The sequence below is a fragment of the Protopterus annectens genome, chromosome 1.part1, assembly GCF_019279795.1.
Source record: "Protopterus annectens isolate FY-2018-M chromosome 1.part1, PAN1.0, whole genome shotgun sequence".
NCBI classification, from domain to species: domain Eukaryota; kingdom Metazoa; phylum Chordata; order Ceratodontiformes; family Protopteridae; genus Protopterus; species Protopterus annectens.
This window is the reverse complement of record NC_056726.1, coordinates 478,100,211-478,115,447: the sequence shown is the minus strand read 5'-3', so window position 1 is coordinate 478,115,447 and position 15,237 is coordinate 478,100,211. Positions and strand designations below refer to the sequence as shown.

Here is a 15,237-nt window from a genome sequence, read left to right as displayed (position 1 = left end):
TGCAGATTTATCAAGGCGAAATGACATTCATATATCATCTGAAAAAGTTTTGACTACATGCAGTTGTGCTTTCATTTCCTCATCTGATGAGCTATACAGTTTTAAATCATCAACAAAGAAAAAATGAGAAGCCTTTACAGTTTGTTGTTTTCTGGGAGCCAAATTATAGCAAAGACATAATCTGTTAAGTAGAAAGCTTAATGGTTAAGGGCAAAGCAAAAGAGCAATGGTGACAGAGAGTGACCCTGAAATATCCCCTTTGGATTTTTAATGCCTGAAATAATAACTCACCCTTTATCATGGCTTAACTGCAAAGTGGTATGCTACTGTTTCATGGTCACTGTGATGTAATTTATCAGTGTAGAGTGTATCTTCTAAATTTTTAAGCAATTTTTTTATCTATGAATGTGGGATACTGTTAACTCCTTTTTTGTAGTCAATCCATGCCATGCTTAGAGTCTTTCCCTTTTTACAGTTCTCCACTATGACTTTATTTAACAACAAATGACCCTTTGTTCCATATGACTTTCTTTTACTGCCCTTTTGTTCTAATGCCATAATTGTCTTCTTCTAGATGACTATAAACTCTGTCAGCATCAGTTCCCATGTATAGTTTATATGTTGTTAGAAGGCAAGTTATTGGTCTATAATTTTTAGGGTAGCTTGCAGGTTCACTCTTAAGTAGGAGCATTGTTTTACCTGTTGTTAGCCAGGTTGGTGTCTGTTTGGGGTGCGCATATAAATAGTTCTTGCTCATGGCTAAATCTTCATGCAAAGATGTTGATACTTTTAACCAGAAGTTGGGTACTGCATCTGAGCCTGGGATTTTCCAATTAGAGGCTTGTCTTAACTTTGTTTCAGTCTCTCTGGCTGTTACTTCATCCCATTTCATATCCTGTACCGTTGAACTTCTCAAAATGCATCTATTTCAATTCCTTTTACTTTGTTTCCCAGTTCTCCATAAAACTTTTTTGGGTCATCAAGAAATTGCTTATTTTGTACTTTTCCTTAATATTTATCTGTGCACCTTCTAAGTTTTTCTGCCTTTGCTGATATTTTTAGTTTATTATTTGCAACAGTGCATGATAAATCCTGATCCATTATAATACTGTGCATTGCTTTTATCATGTCTATCTTTCTGAGTATTTTTTTTATCTGCTCCCTCTTCTATAGTCTTCTAACACTGACAATTCTTGTCTTAATTGCTTTATAGTTTTCTCTGTCCATTACTTCCATGATGGTATTGGATTTCTCCCCTTCCTTTCCCTTACTACCCTGTGTTTTTGTGGTAGGATGTATCTGTTATTAATTTAGCTGCACAACGGGAAAAGCCGAAAGACACAACAAGTAATACGTATATCCTGTTTACTTCTATTATATTGCATGTATCTCTATGGAGAGTCCTAATTACTGTGTTCATTTGTTTATCAAACTTCTAACTTGTGAGTTTTATTGACCTTCTGCAGTCTATTTATTTCATTGATCTTAATATGTCTATCCATCTCTATTAAATCAAGCAACTCATCTCGTAGCTCATTTTCTTCTAAACTGAGGGCACATTTTTTGTTCTGTTAATTGTGTCAAAACTGCATTCTAACTGTCAGGTACAGAATGTAAAGTATGACCAGAAAGATCAGAAAAATCACCTCAACAGTTATCTGCCAAGCCAGGGGCAGTTTAGTTTGTCATGATGGTTAAGATCTTCACATCACAGATACAAGGTAGGGTGGGGTGGGGGTGGGGGTTGGCATAATGGTTAAGGTGTTTACCTCACAGACACAAAATACAGGGTCTGATTCTCACCTTTAAAGGAAAATAAAAATAAATAAATAAATAAATAAATAGCAGTAGAAAGGTTCCAACTTTGACCAGATACCTCAGAAAACAAATACAATCCGTAAAAACAGCAAAAACACTGAGGTAAGGCTCCAGGCTTTAAAAATTTATTGTTCATGAACACAGGACACAAGCGCTTTCACTTAGCAGGCTTATTCAGGTGTAATTACACCTGAAGAAGCCTGCTAGGTGAAAGTGCTTGTGTCCTGTGTTCATGAACAATAATTTTTTAAAGCCTGGAGCCTTACCTCATTGTTTTTGCTGTTTTTAAAGAAAAATTGTCTAGGCTTAAAATGACCTGCAAGGTAAGTTACCCTAGTAATTTCCTATGAGCCTATAAAAAAAGGTCAAAAGAAACTCAAACTAAAAAAAATGACACCTCTAACATGAGATGCAAATAACTAAAATACAAAAAAAAAACAATAAAAGACAAATGTACTGAATGGAGGCTATTTAATAAATAAATACATGTTTGTAGACTGTTACTAGGCTTGCAAAATGGGACAACTGAGGAATCGATCCCAAATTCCCAGTTGCTCTTAAGCAGGGCTGGTTAAGTGACTTTTACAGGGCGATACAGTAGGCAATGAAGGTTGAGGGAATCAAACCTTGGTACTGCATGAATTACATCTCACAGGCTTAACCTCTGTACCAAGATCCATGGGGTTTAATTTAATTATAGTATTCAAAAGCAACAGACTAGACTGGAATGTTATGTGCCAACAATGTGAAAAAAGTCCAAAAACAGGACAAGAGCAAATTTGGAAAATTGCTCTTCTCCTTAAAACTTCTTTTTGCAGGTGGACAAGCCCCCCCCCTTCCATGTATGAGGCAAGCCCCCCATACACACTGAGCTTATATATACCAACTTAGAGATCGCCATACCTTGGAGAAAAGGGAATATTCTGAGAAATGGCATCTTGGACTTAGTGTATATAAGTCCATTCTTTCGTCATTCAGTTTCGGTGTTAAGCAAAGTCCTGACATTTCAAATGGTTACCCTTATGGATACCATAAGCAGTGATTTTAAAAACAAATTAAACATGCTTTTTAAAATTTTGTAGATTGAAGAAATAATTTATATTGAAATGTAATATGAGCGTTTTATATGTGATTACTATTTTTATTTGTTTATGTCATGTGATTTGATATCACAAGACCAGACTGATAAAAGTATTTAAACTTCAGTTTTGCAACAGTGTTTTATCCAAGTGTGAGTAGAAGGAAAGATTGCCCAATAAGAGTAAGACATGAGTTATTTTGTACTTCTGTTCTACTTATAAGTTGTCAATGACAAACATTTTGTTCATAGGTTCATACTAAGCTAACTGCCCTTTCGAGCCATTTTAAGCCTAGCCAGTTATCCATTGTGAGACTCAAACCCTGCACCTTGTGTTTGTAAGGCCAACACCTTAACCATGTAGAAGATAAGTATGCTTGAGGGCATTATGTCCACATTACATTGGATCACAGACAGATGACTGACTCTGTAGTCATGTTACCAGGCCTGAGGCCATAAGTTCCAGATATTAAGTCAAAAAACCACGGGGTTGTCTACTGATCACTACTTGGTGGTAGGATGGGTCAGACAGCTGGAGAAGTAGCTAGAAAAAATGCAGGAAACCAATGTGCAGTGATGGAATTCTAGGAACACCTTGCTAATGCTTATTTGCAGGATAAGTTCATCTTCCACATTTGGAAGAGCTTTTCCTATATAACCAGGAGAATGAGGATACAGAGTCTATACAAACTCTGTTCAAGACTTCAGGAGATGAAGAAGTGATGAGGAGCTGTGGCCAAAGTGTCAATGATGTCAAGCAGATAATTCTAGCATGAGCTGGTGGACAGTAGCTATGAGGAAACTATCAGCTTAGTTAAACAGGCCTTGAATGCATTGCTAACAGGTAATCCATGGATTTGCTAGGTAATAACAGGACAGGAAAATAGCTTCTGTGGGTGACACTAAACCAAAGGCCAGAGTGAGAAAAGTCTTATCTGTGAGGCTTGGAAAATGTAGTTTGGATAGCCTTTTGGCGGAAATAACAAAAGATCTGCTAAGTGAGGTGGTGAGATCAGAAGTTGCTGACACTGTTTTCAGCAACATTGTGGAAGTATCATCCCTGACAGAAGACATGACTGGCAAGAACCCACTAAGACATTGTGGAATCCAATGGACCTGCCCTCCGTTAAGGAAGCAGTACCAGAAGCAATTGGCTGGATTAGATTAATTTCTGCAGATAAGGTAATTGTAGTGATTAAATAGCTTTATTGTGGCAATGCTGAAGGAATTAATGCAATCTTGGGAGATCAGGTCAGAATTAATAAAGGAAATGAAGACTGCTGGAGCGTCAAGTTCAGCACAATTTTTCAATATTGCACTGAAGCCAGAGAACAGCATCTTTATAATGGAAAACTGGAGAGCTAGTCCCCCATTTTAAAAAGGGCACCAGGAGGACATGCTGCTGTTAGAGAAGGAGCACACTCCTCAGGTTATCTACATGGGAGAGACTACACCAATCTGCTGGCTGGATTATTTATCAGATTGTAAGTCCTGTAATTAAAAATACAGATGCTTCTCAGGCCATGCATAATTTTTTTGTACTGCTAGAAATATTGGGGTGGGGTCATGGGAGTTTTCTGCTGTTGTCTACATTTCAAGTCATGTAATTTTCTACATACTATTTATTATATGTATACAGATATATACAAGGGCTCTTCCATTCATGTTGATAGTATTTGGTACATAAGTCAGCACACCGTATACTTACTTAAAGATTTCCCGCCCTCTGGTTTCCTGTGAAAAGGCTCCATTTATTTAGATCTGTTTCAGAAATAACAGCAGGTATCCCATGTTTGCAGAAATCAGTTTGTCATTCTTCCTGAAAACAATCACACCTTTCAGTCTTGATTACCATTCAGATTGTGTTACAAAAACTGGAGTCTGTTTCAAACAATGTGCCATAAGTATTGAAAATGATTGTAAACTGATGATGATTCTTAAATAATATGTGCACATCATTATGAGATAAATATTTTGGGTGGCTACGGTGGTGCAGCAGTTAGTGTTGTCACCTCACAGCAAGAGCTTTCCTGGTTCAATCCTTGGCTGTGGAGCCTGCATGTCCTCCCTGTGGTCACGTGTGTTTCCACCGGGTGCTCGGTTTCCCCCCAAAGACATGCTGTAGGTGGATTGGACACTTTAAATTGGCCCTAGGTGTGAGTGCAAGTGAGTGTGCGCCTTCTGTGGAAGATTGGGTGTTGGGCTGACAACTTGACACTGTAAAACTCCACTGCCAGTTGTGAACAGACAGGTGATCCACTGTGGTGACCCCTAACCTGGAAAAGCCAGAAGAAGATTATAAGATAAATATTTTCTTTATCATTTAATTGTTCAGCCACCAGCTTTGCTCATTGATTCTTCTATCAGAATAGATTTAAAACAGTTGTAGGGGAACACACTGGTATCCATGAGGGGTCTATCTTAGAACAGTGAAAGTTTAATGGTTCGAATCACTAAAGGTCGACCTTTAATGATTGAACCATTAAAATTTTGAATGTTCAGAAAAAATAAATAAATAAAAAGAAAATCTAAAGGGTGCAGGCAGGGGGCAAGCCCCCCTGTACCCCCCCCACATGAGGGGCTGCTCCCCCAGCAGCCCCTGCTACTTAAATATACCAACTCCGAGACCGCACTACATTGAAGTAAATGGAAATCTCCCCTTACGGAGATTTCCATTTACCCATTCTGCACTTTCGCTATTCTCGTGTTGTCGGCTTTCGAGAATACAATAAGTAACCATCCATGGGTTAGTATGGTAGAAGATAAAGATGGCGGTTATGGGGCAGCATCAACAATCAGGGCAACTGTTCATTATTAAGCATTTCCACAACTATGTAAACCCTGAGAAACCTTGAAAACTTTAGAGAAAACTTATTTTCTGACTATGCTGAGAAGACATCAAGGATAGCTGGTTACATCTACCTTTTGATCATCAGGCATTACTAACAGGTAGTTCATGACAAAAGGTAACTGCCTCTCCAGTAGTCACATTGTACTATTAATGATACAATCTTCACACTTCTATCAGAGGTTAAGATATGTTCCATTTGATGGGATATATTTTGTAATAAATTGGTTACCATTCAAGCTAAAACAAAAAAGTTAAAACTCTTATTTCTTATTAATAGTTTCCTTTCAATTGTTTACTGCTATGGTTATTGGGAATTAAAATCTCTGAAGCTTAGATACTCAGATGGGAAAACATAACTTTATACGATTACTGTACTGCATTTATATTCGCAAACAGTCACATCACAATGCAACGGCAGCAGGAGTAGTAAATAACTTTTTGCTGTTATTGTAACTACATCTATACACTGAGCTTTGTGCAGTGTAAGAAAGAGTATGCAAGTGACTGTTAGAAGATTCTGGATAGAGATGTTTCCTTTAATATATAACAGCAACAGAGACTTATCGCAATAACAGTCATCCTTCTTCACAATCACTTAAGAAAGAAACGTATTATGATTTCTCGGTTAGGCCAAAATATTTAAAACAAAACAATATTCAGTGGTAAGATTTTGCAGTCTTTTACATAAATATGAATATACCTCACATCAAATGCATAAACTGCAGTATACCATTTTATAAATAAAATGATACACTCCAGTGTTGGCAACATTAAGAAGTGCATGTAATTCAAAGAGAGTAACTCATTTGCCACAGTGGACCTAACTATCCATCAAGACATTTCCTCCCCATTTCTGGGATATTCCAAGTTACTTATTTGCTTAGGTGAATCTCCAGGTGCATTTTCAAAATTCTGAAACATGTGTGCCTTATGTATTGTACATATGCATTCTGTTATAGTGACTTATAAAAAACATTTCATTGTTCATAGTTGATATATGACTAATACAGAAACAGTATATCATCATTCATATTTTACACCCCAGAGATATATGAGATTTGGAATGCATCTGATATAACTATCTTTATCTATTGCCTCTTTTTTATTAGTTTCTCTGCATTGCCATTTTCCAATACCCGATATATGTGGAATGTGCTACATGGACATATTACCCTTGTCCTTTCTTGTAATCTAAGATTATCATAAAAGTTAGTCATTCAGTTGAAATACAATACAAAGTTCTCTTAAGTCAGTTGTATGCATTATACTGTAGGAGCTGCTGAATATATTACTTTACTTCAAATAGAGGATTAGATGTCTGCCCCTGAAAACAAAGCTTATAAGGTTTGTAGGAATCAGAGCATACTGTGAGCAGGTGTTTTATATATGCTAATGTAATATAACGTTTTAGATATGCATACAGTTGTTTGTTCTGCATGCATTGCATTGTACGAAACCAAATGCTTACAATTTTATAACTGAGTTGTGCAACCCCAGAGACCCTACATTTACATTCTACCACAAAAGTATACAATTCCATTCCAGAAACAACAATGAAACAAAGGGTGCTTTTTTTGTATAGACCACTGCTTAAGTCTGTACTACTAGACATCCACATTAACACATACTAACAAAGCCCTGTAATTCTAATTCAAAACAACAGTCACATAAATATAAAAATGAAAAGACCAAACCAACCACAGCAGGTAAATAAAACAATATGAAAAAACTATGTAAAACTTTATTCAGGTATGCGCTTTCATGCTTTCATGCATGGTCTTTTTGTTTTCAAGATTTGTTGACTGTTTAACCTTTTCCATTGTGGAATACTTTATTATTTTGCAGTACCATAAATATTCTTATTTGTTCCAGTAAATAATGTTATAATTCTGGGGCAGGTCCAGACCATATTCACCAAATTATATAGTAATTTTTTGCAGTAGACACATTGGGAACTGAACTTAGACAACTAATACAGGATTCTTGTGCTTTAGCCATGGAGACACTTTTTAGGGGTTGAGGGTTGGCACAATGATTGAGGTGTTTCCCTCATAGATACAAGGTACATGGTCTGATTCTCTCCTTTGAAAGGAATTTCACTAGTCTTAAAATGTCTTGCAAGGACGGTTATTCCAGTGCTAACCTATAGGTCAGTTCCATGTGAAAAAATTACTTTTACAGAAGGGTTGTCATTTAAGACCCTTCTTGATTTGGGAAGACAGCACTATTAAGTGCTTATAAAAAGTAGAAAGAACATGTAAATGTGCATATGGCTAGGCACTTCATTGTCCGCTGTGATCACTTGTATAGTATTGTTACTATGTTGAGAGTACGCTTTCTTCCTGGGCATTCACTTACTTTCTAGCTTTATACAACCCAGATACACGAAAGACTAATATGACAACAAAATTGCAGTGACAAGGTCCTGATCACTTTTGAAAACATGCTAGAAAAAAATGAACTTGTGGTTTACTGGATGGTGTGTGAAAATAAAATCCAATAATTGCATGCAGCTCTTGCTCTACAGAATGTAATAGTTATTTAAAGTAAGTCACTGGAAAACTGTTTGATACATTCATAGAGCTAAATGGGGAAATTATTTAAATTCCAGTAAAAGTAAGCATACTCTTAAAAATTGTTTATCTTTATGGAATACTATTCTTGAAATGTTATCTATCTTTCTAGAAAATTGCATAAATAAACAACAGTAAAATTTTGATGCTTAAGCTTCTTTTTTAACCGTACACTATCCATCAAGGATCTTTCCTGCAAACCATAAACCACCAGGCTAGGCATTTATTATGAGATTAGAGATTAAACATGCATATATTTCTGCATTAAAATTAATTTTCTGTACACCAGCTACTTCATTCACTTGTGTTAGTGCTTATACTGATGCAGTATTTTTCACCTTATGGGTAACTGGTCAGTTTGATCCCAATTCCTATGACTTGCCTTGAAATCTAAATTGTGCTAGGCTGCTAACTGTATGAAAAGGTGAAAAAACATAAATTCTAATTCAGAGGTGCCAGAAATATAACAGTTGTTACTACATATAATCTTTGTTTTTCCTGGCAATAAATATGTGACCTTAGCTACTATGTGTCATGCAGAGAAGAAGAAAGCCCAGTGGGAGATGAGGCAGAAGTGTTGTAAGTGCAACCAGTTAAACTGCATTGGAAAATGGTAGTTTAGCCAGTGGTATACTTTCTCATTCAGCACTGTCAAGGAAAGTTTAACAGGTGTGCATTGTTTGTGAGACAGTAGTCACAATTTATATACACGAAAGGCAACAGCAGCATTACTAAGGTTGCCTATGTGCTGTCCCACTACTCTGCAAGTGATTTTACCATAACAATAACAAAAGATTATTCATCTTTCTAATGATGGCTTTTTCCAAGCCAGAGTATTCTCTATTTATGTAGGCCTCCTACAGTAACAATGGACTGTGATTGCCGCTTAGCAGGAAGAAGCCAATAGTGAAAGTATAACAGGTACAAACTGTGGGGGGAGGCAAGCTGATGAATCATCATAGTGACACATATTAAGCTCTTAATAAAGATAACTGTTTTCAGGTCTAATACTTATTTCACTTACTGGAGTGCTGGCACAGTGTCAGTCATTTGTCTTGGACTTTAATACATAGTTGTACACTAAAGTCACCAGAAAGGAAAAAAAAACAGCTCAGCTTGTATAAAAGTGTAATATCTCTTAGAATTTATTCTTGATATATCTGACATGGCTACCACATGACGTTAGCTGTGCACCATGTGTCAACACTAATTATATATTCCGAACAAGTTACATCTTCACTTGTATAATTTTCCATACTAATGTAATATTTTGACTAGTTATGGACACCATAGTTAAACACATGCACACATGCAGAAACATGTAGTGATAAAAAGGATAACCATTTTTTATTTCAGTGTTGTGAAGAAGTGACTTGTCAGTTTAATGCTGGGATGTTACATATGAGTTTGAGTGAGTGTGAGTGTGTGTGTGTGTGTGTGTGTGTGTGTGTGTGTGTGTGTGTGTGTGTGTGTGTGTGTGTGTGTGTGTGTATGATTAATAATGGAATATACTTTCCCAGATAATAGGAATCATGGGAATCATGGTACTTTTTTTACCAAATTGTAAAAGTTATGTGTTCTTACGTGTGATGTGTACCTCCTTTTTTATTTAAATATATCTCTTTCCCATCTATGTATCCATTATCAGTGTTTTGCATCTATTAATTCTAAAGCTGTTGGTTAAATCTTAAATAAGAAAATTTTGCTGAGTCTATACTCTCTATTGCTTTGAGCAATATACTGACAATTTCTGAATGGTTCACTGAGAAACTGAACATTGCTAAAGAACTTAAAAGTATGTCGATCAGCATATCACACATGAATGAAAAATACTAGGGCAAAAGGTGCTTGCAAAACTGATTTTGTGTAATAGTGAGAAATAAATGTGTGTGTCTATGTCTATATTAATATATATATATATATATATATATATATATATATATATATATGTGTGTGTGTGTGTGTGTGTGTGTGTGTGTGTGTGTGTATGTATATATAAAATATGTTTTCTATATAAAATATATGTTATATTATATAGCAATAATATACAGGCGCTCAGGCACACAGACACACACACACATTACATGTATACCGGTCAACAAATGTAAAATAAATAAAATAAATAAATAAAAGTATATATATATATATATATATATATATATATATATATATATATATATATATATATATATATATATATATATATATATATATATATATATATATTTTGTTTTGTATATACATACATATATATATATATATATATATATGCAAATTATAAACTTTATGTGTGTATGTGTGTGTGTGTGTGTGTGTGTGTGTGTGTGTGTGTGTGTGTGTGTGTGTGTGTGTGTACAAATACAGACGAGTGAGCATTGCTCACATTGAGCCACTAAACTGTTATTAATGACATACATACATACATACATGCAGCAGTGGTCATGGATATATGTATATTTTCAATTAACAACAGGAGTATAGAAGTTTGTGTGAGTGTTTGTATGTGTTTTGCACATATATGATTAAGAATGAGTACTGACTCTACAGGTGTGCCTGTCTGTATCCATGTGTGTGCGTGTGTGTGTGTGTTTTTTCACATATATGTTTAATAACAGCGTACTGACTATATTGGTGTGCCCGCTCTTTGTGTTTGGAGGCAGGGCAGCTGGTATGACAATGTGTCACTAAGCTTGTGATTGTGCAGAGTTAAGCAGTGACATTTTTTGCTAAGAAAATGGGACTTACTTTTGTAGCTAGCAGCCCAAGGTTGATAGCCGTAATAGCCTGTAATCCGAAGTATCCTTTCCTCAATTGATGTTAATCCAACAGAAGTGCTAGTTAGGTCTTCTACTGACCTGGACCACTTTAAATCCTCTTTGATAGCTTCATCTACAACCAGAAACTTAAGCTGTCGCAGCTGAGGGCTTATATCTGACAACCTTCTGGGGCTGACATCTGGCGATCTTCTCATCCCTCTTCAGTAAACAGAAAATAAGAGGCACAGTAAGTTGTCTAAAATACCACTCCAGTATGTCCTGTAAATCTTTGCTTTGCATAAAGGAGAGAGATAACTACCACCATGCAATATTAACATAATGGTTCATCATCAGAACATAGATTTTAAAAGCCATGTTACTAATTCTGGCCAAAAAGTTGCTTGGCAGTAATACATGCTTTTCACTTTTTCCTTAGCCCTGGTCTACTTTCTACACTGTTTCTAAGGAACAGTTTGACGGCCCTTCCCTTTTTTTCCCCTACCCCATTAATCCTCTGAAGTTACAGCTGAGGTTACTAATATATGAATGAAGACAGTACTTACATGAATACTGGTTTTCCTCTACTGCTGCTGTTAGGAAACTCACGAATCCCCATGTATAATTTTGTCTGAAAATCCAGGTGAAAAAACAGAAATAAATTTTAATGATTAACAGATTTTAAAATGAGCTCAAACTGGTGTTTTCAATGATCAGCTTTATCAAAACACTGTACTGTCGCTTTGTTCCTCCTTTGCAGATTATTCACGAACTGCTTGCTGCATCCAGATGTGACAGTAGTAGTAAAGAAAAGCAGCTTTTACTCGAACAGCTTTTAGAAATAATCCATTTCAAGCCACTTGGTGGCATAGTGAGAAAAACCTTAGACGCCAGAAAGAAGATTCTTTTCCTACTGCACAGCAGGGACTCAGATTTGCTCATTAAAAGGACCAGTTAGCAAATCCGTCAGCTTAACAATGTACAATATTCCATAGGTTCCATGTGATGAACATTCTATACTATATGGATGTTGTCCAAAGCCATCTTTTTAAAGTATATTGTTTGCCATTTATTCAGCTTTTTTTTTATAACAGTAGTAAATGCATAACTTCCTAATTATGGTCAAGAAAGTATTTTATTTGCTTTCAAAATAATACCATTCCTTGAAACCTGAAGAAAGCAATCAAATAATTGTAAAATGCATATTCCAGTTTCTCTTGAATTAAGTGGTCATTTTAAAAAAATGCATTGAGAAGTAGAGAGAGCTGCAAAAGCTCAGCAACCTGCTAAAACCGATATTAATTCAGTCTTGTTAATGCAAACAGCAAAGGTATTTAAATGCACACCCACACACATGCATGCATATATCCTGAGGTTCATTCAATTGTTAATCTATGTGATGTGATTAGAATTTTTAAATGATTACCCCTCCAGCTAACAAGAGTCTTAGCAGATTGAATGTGCTGCTATATTCCTGTTAACAAACAGCTAGAATCACCTGTTTCCCACAAGTACTACAAGGAAGTGTAGTTCAGCCTGAGGAGCAGATTGCTTGGAATAATGTTTTCTGATTGAAGCTTTACCTTGCACTCTTTTGTAATGTCATACAAAAAGTCTTGCAGAATCATGATGAACTCCACAAATCGGGTTATTGTGAGAAATGTCCCAATGTGGATGCAGCAAAAGGAAAACCACAGTAGAGAACCATCGTGCTAAACCAGCATAAACAAGTGCCCTGATACAGTAAATGAGCTCATTTAAAATAGTGCCTATCACAATCTCAAAGATCACTTCCATTTTTTTACTAGCTTGAATAATGGCTAACTGTACTGCAGTAGCATGTCACTCAGACAATGCTATGGTACACACTTCAGCACTTCTAGATGGATAGCCTGGAGTTAAACCTGGAGTGGGCACACACTGCTCTGTTGGGTCTTTTTAGCTGCAGTTCAGCATTTATCTGGGATGCCACAAAGAAGCCACCTAGAAGGTATGCTGTCCTAAACCATATTTACTAGGCATTTTGTTAGGTCATCAGTGAATCCATCCATATCAATTAACTGCCCGTAATGTTGCAGATTGTCCTTTATGGTGCCTATTTTTTTTTTTTTTTTTTTGCAGTTTTCCTCAGAAAAGTTTTGATTTTCTAGTAAACCACTGAGGTTAATGCCAGACATCAGTTTCATACTTATTATTCATAAAATGCATATTGATGCAAAACGTTTTATTTTATTATTACCGTTTTAAGTGAATTAGAATAATATGTAAACTTGTCCCTGATTTGGGGTATTTGCCTCCCTCCCATTCTTTTTGGCTTTGTCCAGAATGACTGAGCAAAGAATTTGAGAGGTATGCTTATTCATTCATGTATGACAATATGAAATAGTGTGCTTATTAGTAAAATGCAATGAAAATGACTAAAATGTAATTTGTGAGCTAACAGTCTTCATACCCAGCAAGATATAATAACATAGAAACAGAAGTGGAAGGCAGGTAGCAATGATAGTGCTGGATTTTAAAAAGGTCACCTGTGAAAAGGTAACATAGTGCCTTTCAGAAAGTACAGTGCCTGTATGTCATGGGTTGAATGCAGAGAAAATTTAAATTAAAATTTATATCACATAGGGCTAGATGTGTAGTAGAGGCATAGCTATGGGCAATTTTAGCACCCAGTGTCATTTCCTAATCTGCTGCTCCCCCAAATTTTAGTTGAGGAGTGAAAAAAAGCTTCTCTCCTCAGACTTCAGGAAGAAGAAAAAAAGATTCGTACTTTTCTTCTTGAACTTACCCGCGATAGTGGTGCTGCAGTAGCGTTGTCGCCTCACAGCAAGACATTTTCCCGTTCGATTCTCAGCTAGAGCTTCTTCTGTGTGGAGGCATACGTGAATGGGCGTGCCTTTGTTGAAGGTTGTGCATCAGGGCTGGTAACTCTGTATGTAAAAATCCACTACCAAACATTAGCGGACCGGAGTTCCGCTCAGGCGACCCCTAACTGGGATAAGCCGAAAGACACAACAACAACAACAACAACTTTTCTTCTTGAACTTGATTGACAAAAAAAAGCTCTTTTATCATTTTACATTGTAGAACTGTAGCAAAACGGTTGCTACAGTTTATGGCACACACAGAGCTTCAGTTCTGATCACAAATGCAACACTGGCATTAATGCTGGTATGAAGACTGATCGGTATATGGTGAGTGAGCCACCTAACACTTTGCACTCTGGACAATTGCCCCCTTTGCCCTACACTTGATATGCCTCTGAAGTGTAGCATATACCAGTGTTTATTTGTTAACTGGCTAAATTCACTAAAAACAAATACTGCTTTTCAGGAGTGAACTGGGAGAATTGCCTGGTTAAATAACTTGTCCATAGTCACACAGCAGGAAAAATGGAGACTGACAGAATCAAACTCAGGATTACAACATGGAGCTTGTTAATGGCTAGTAGCCTTAACTAATTAGAAAGCAGACTTTGTTGACATTCAAAAACCCTTGTCTGCACAAAACAGACAGGCAAGATAGACTCAAATATGTACTGCCTTGGATAACATTATCTAAAAAGATGTGGGTTGGACACATACTAATTTCACATAATCATATTTGAGTCTTTTTGTATAATTCCTTTTATTACACTTGAGCAGGCTATGTTTTTAGGATAAAGGACATTTGAGAACAGACTACATTGTCCTACCCTCTCCTCCCTGTAGGTTTCAGTGGCATATAATCTTGATATTATGGGGCTGAACTAAATAGCAGGGAAGGGTCAAGTGTCTACAGAAAAGGGAAGACAAAGTATGCGAGAGAGAAAAGGGAATACACACCCTGGCTAGGCCACTTTTTACTTTTTAGCAAGATCTGGTAAAGTGAGCAGTAGGTTTGCTTCGCCCATGACCTAATGAGCAGTTGTGACAAGACTGCTTGCTAGGGCCTAGTCTAGACACTGCTTCAACTGAGTGATGGCTAACTGTATCTCAGTTAAAGTAAGTACCTAAAGGGAGTATAAGAACTGCTTGCTTGAGGAAAGTATGGATAATCTGAATAAATTGATATACTTGCCTTTGATGTACTTGCTGGTTCTATGTTTCATAATAAAACAAGAAGGATTTAACTCATTAGATAAGTAAAAAAAGGTCGCCTACGAGTTCCTTGATGGTTCTGTTT

At 36.4% G+C, this 15,237-nt stretch overlaps 1 protein-coding gene across 1 annotated transcript in view; it reads right to left on the bottom strand.

Annotated features, from left to right (window-relative positions):
- Window positions 1–12,141, bottom strand: part of SLC35F3 (solute carrier family 35 member F3) — a 1,790,855-nt gene extending 1,778,714 nt beyond the window's left edge. Inside the window, exons 1-2 of the mRNA XM_044076176.1 lie at window positions 11,640–12,141; window positions 11,066–11,295 (exon numbers count right to left, since the gene is read on the bottom strand). Coding sequence (XP_043932111.1) covers window positions 11,066–11,295; window positions 11,640–11,692 — 283 coding nt within the window. The 5' untranslated portion in view covers window positions 11,693–12,141. The remainder of the gene's footprint in view (window positions 1–11,065; window positions 11,296–11,639) is intronic.
- Between the last annotated feature and the right edge of the window lie 3,096 nt (window positions 12,142–15,237).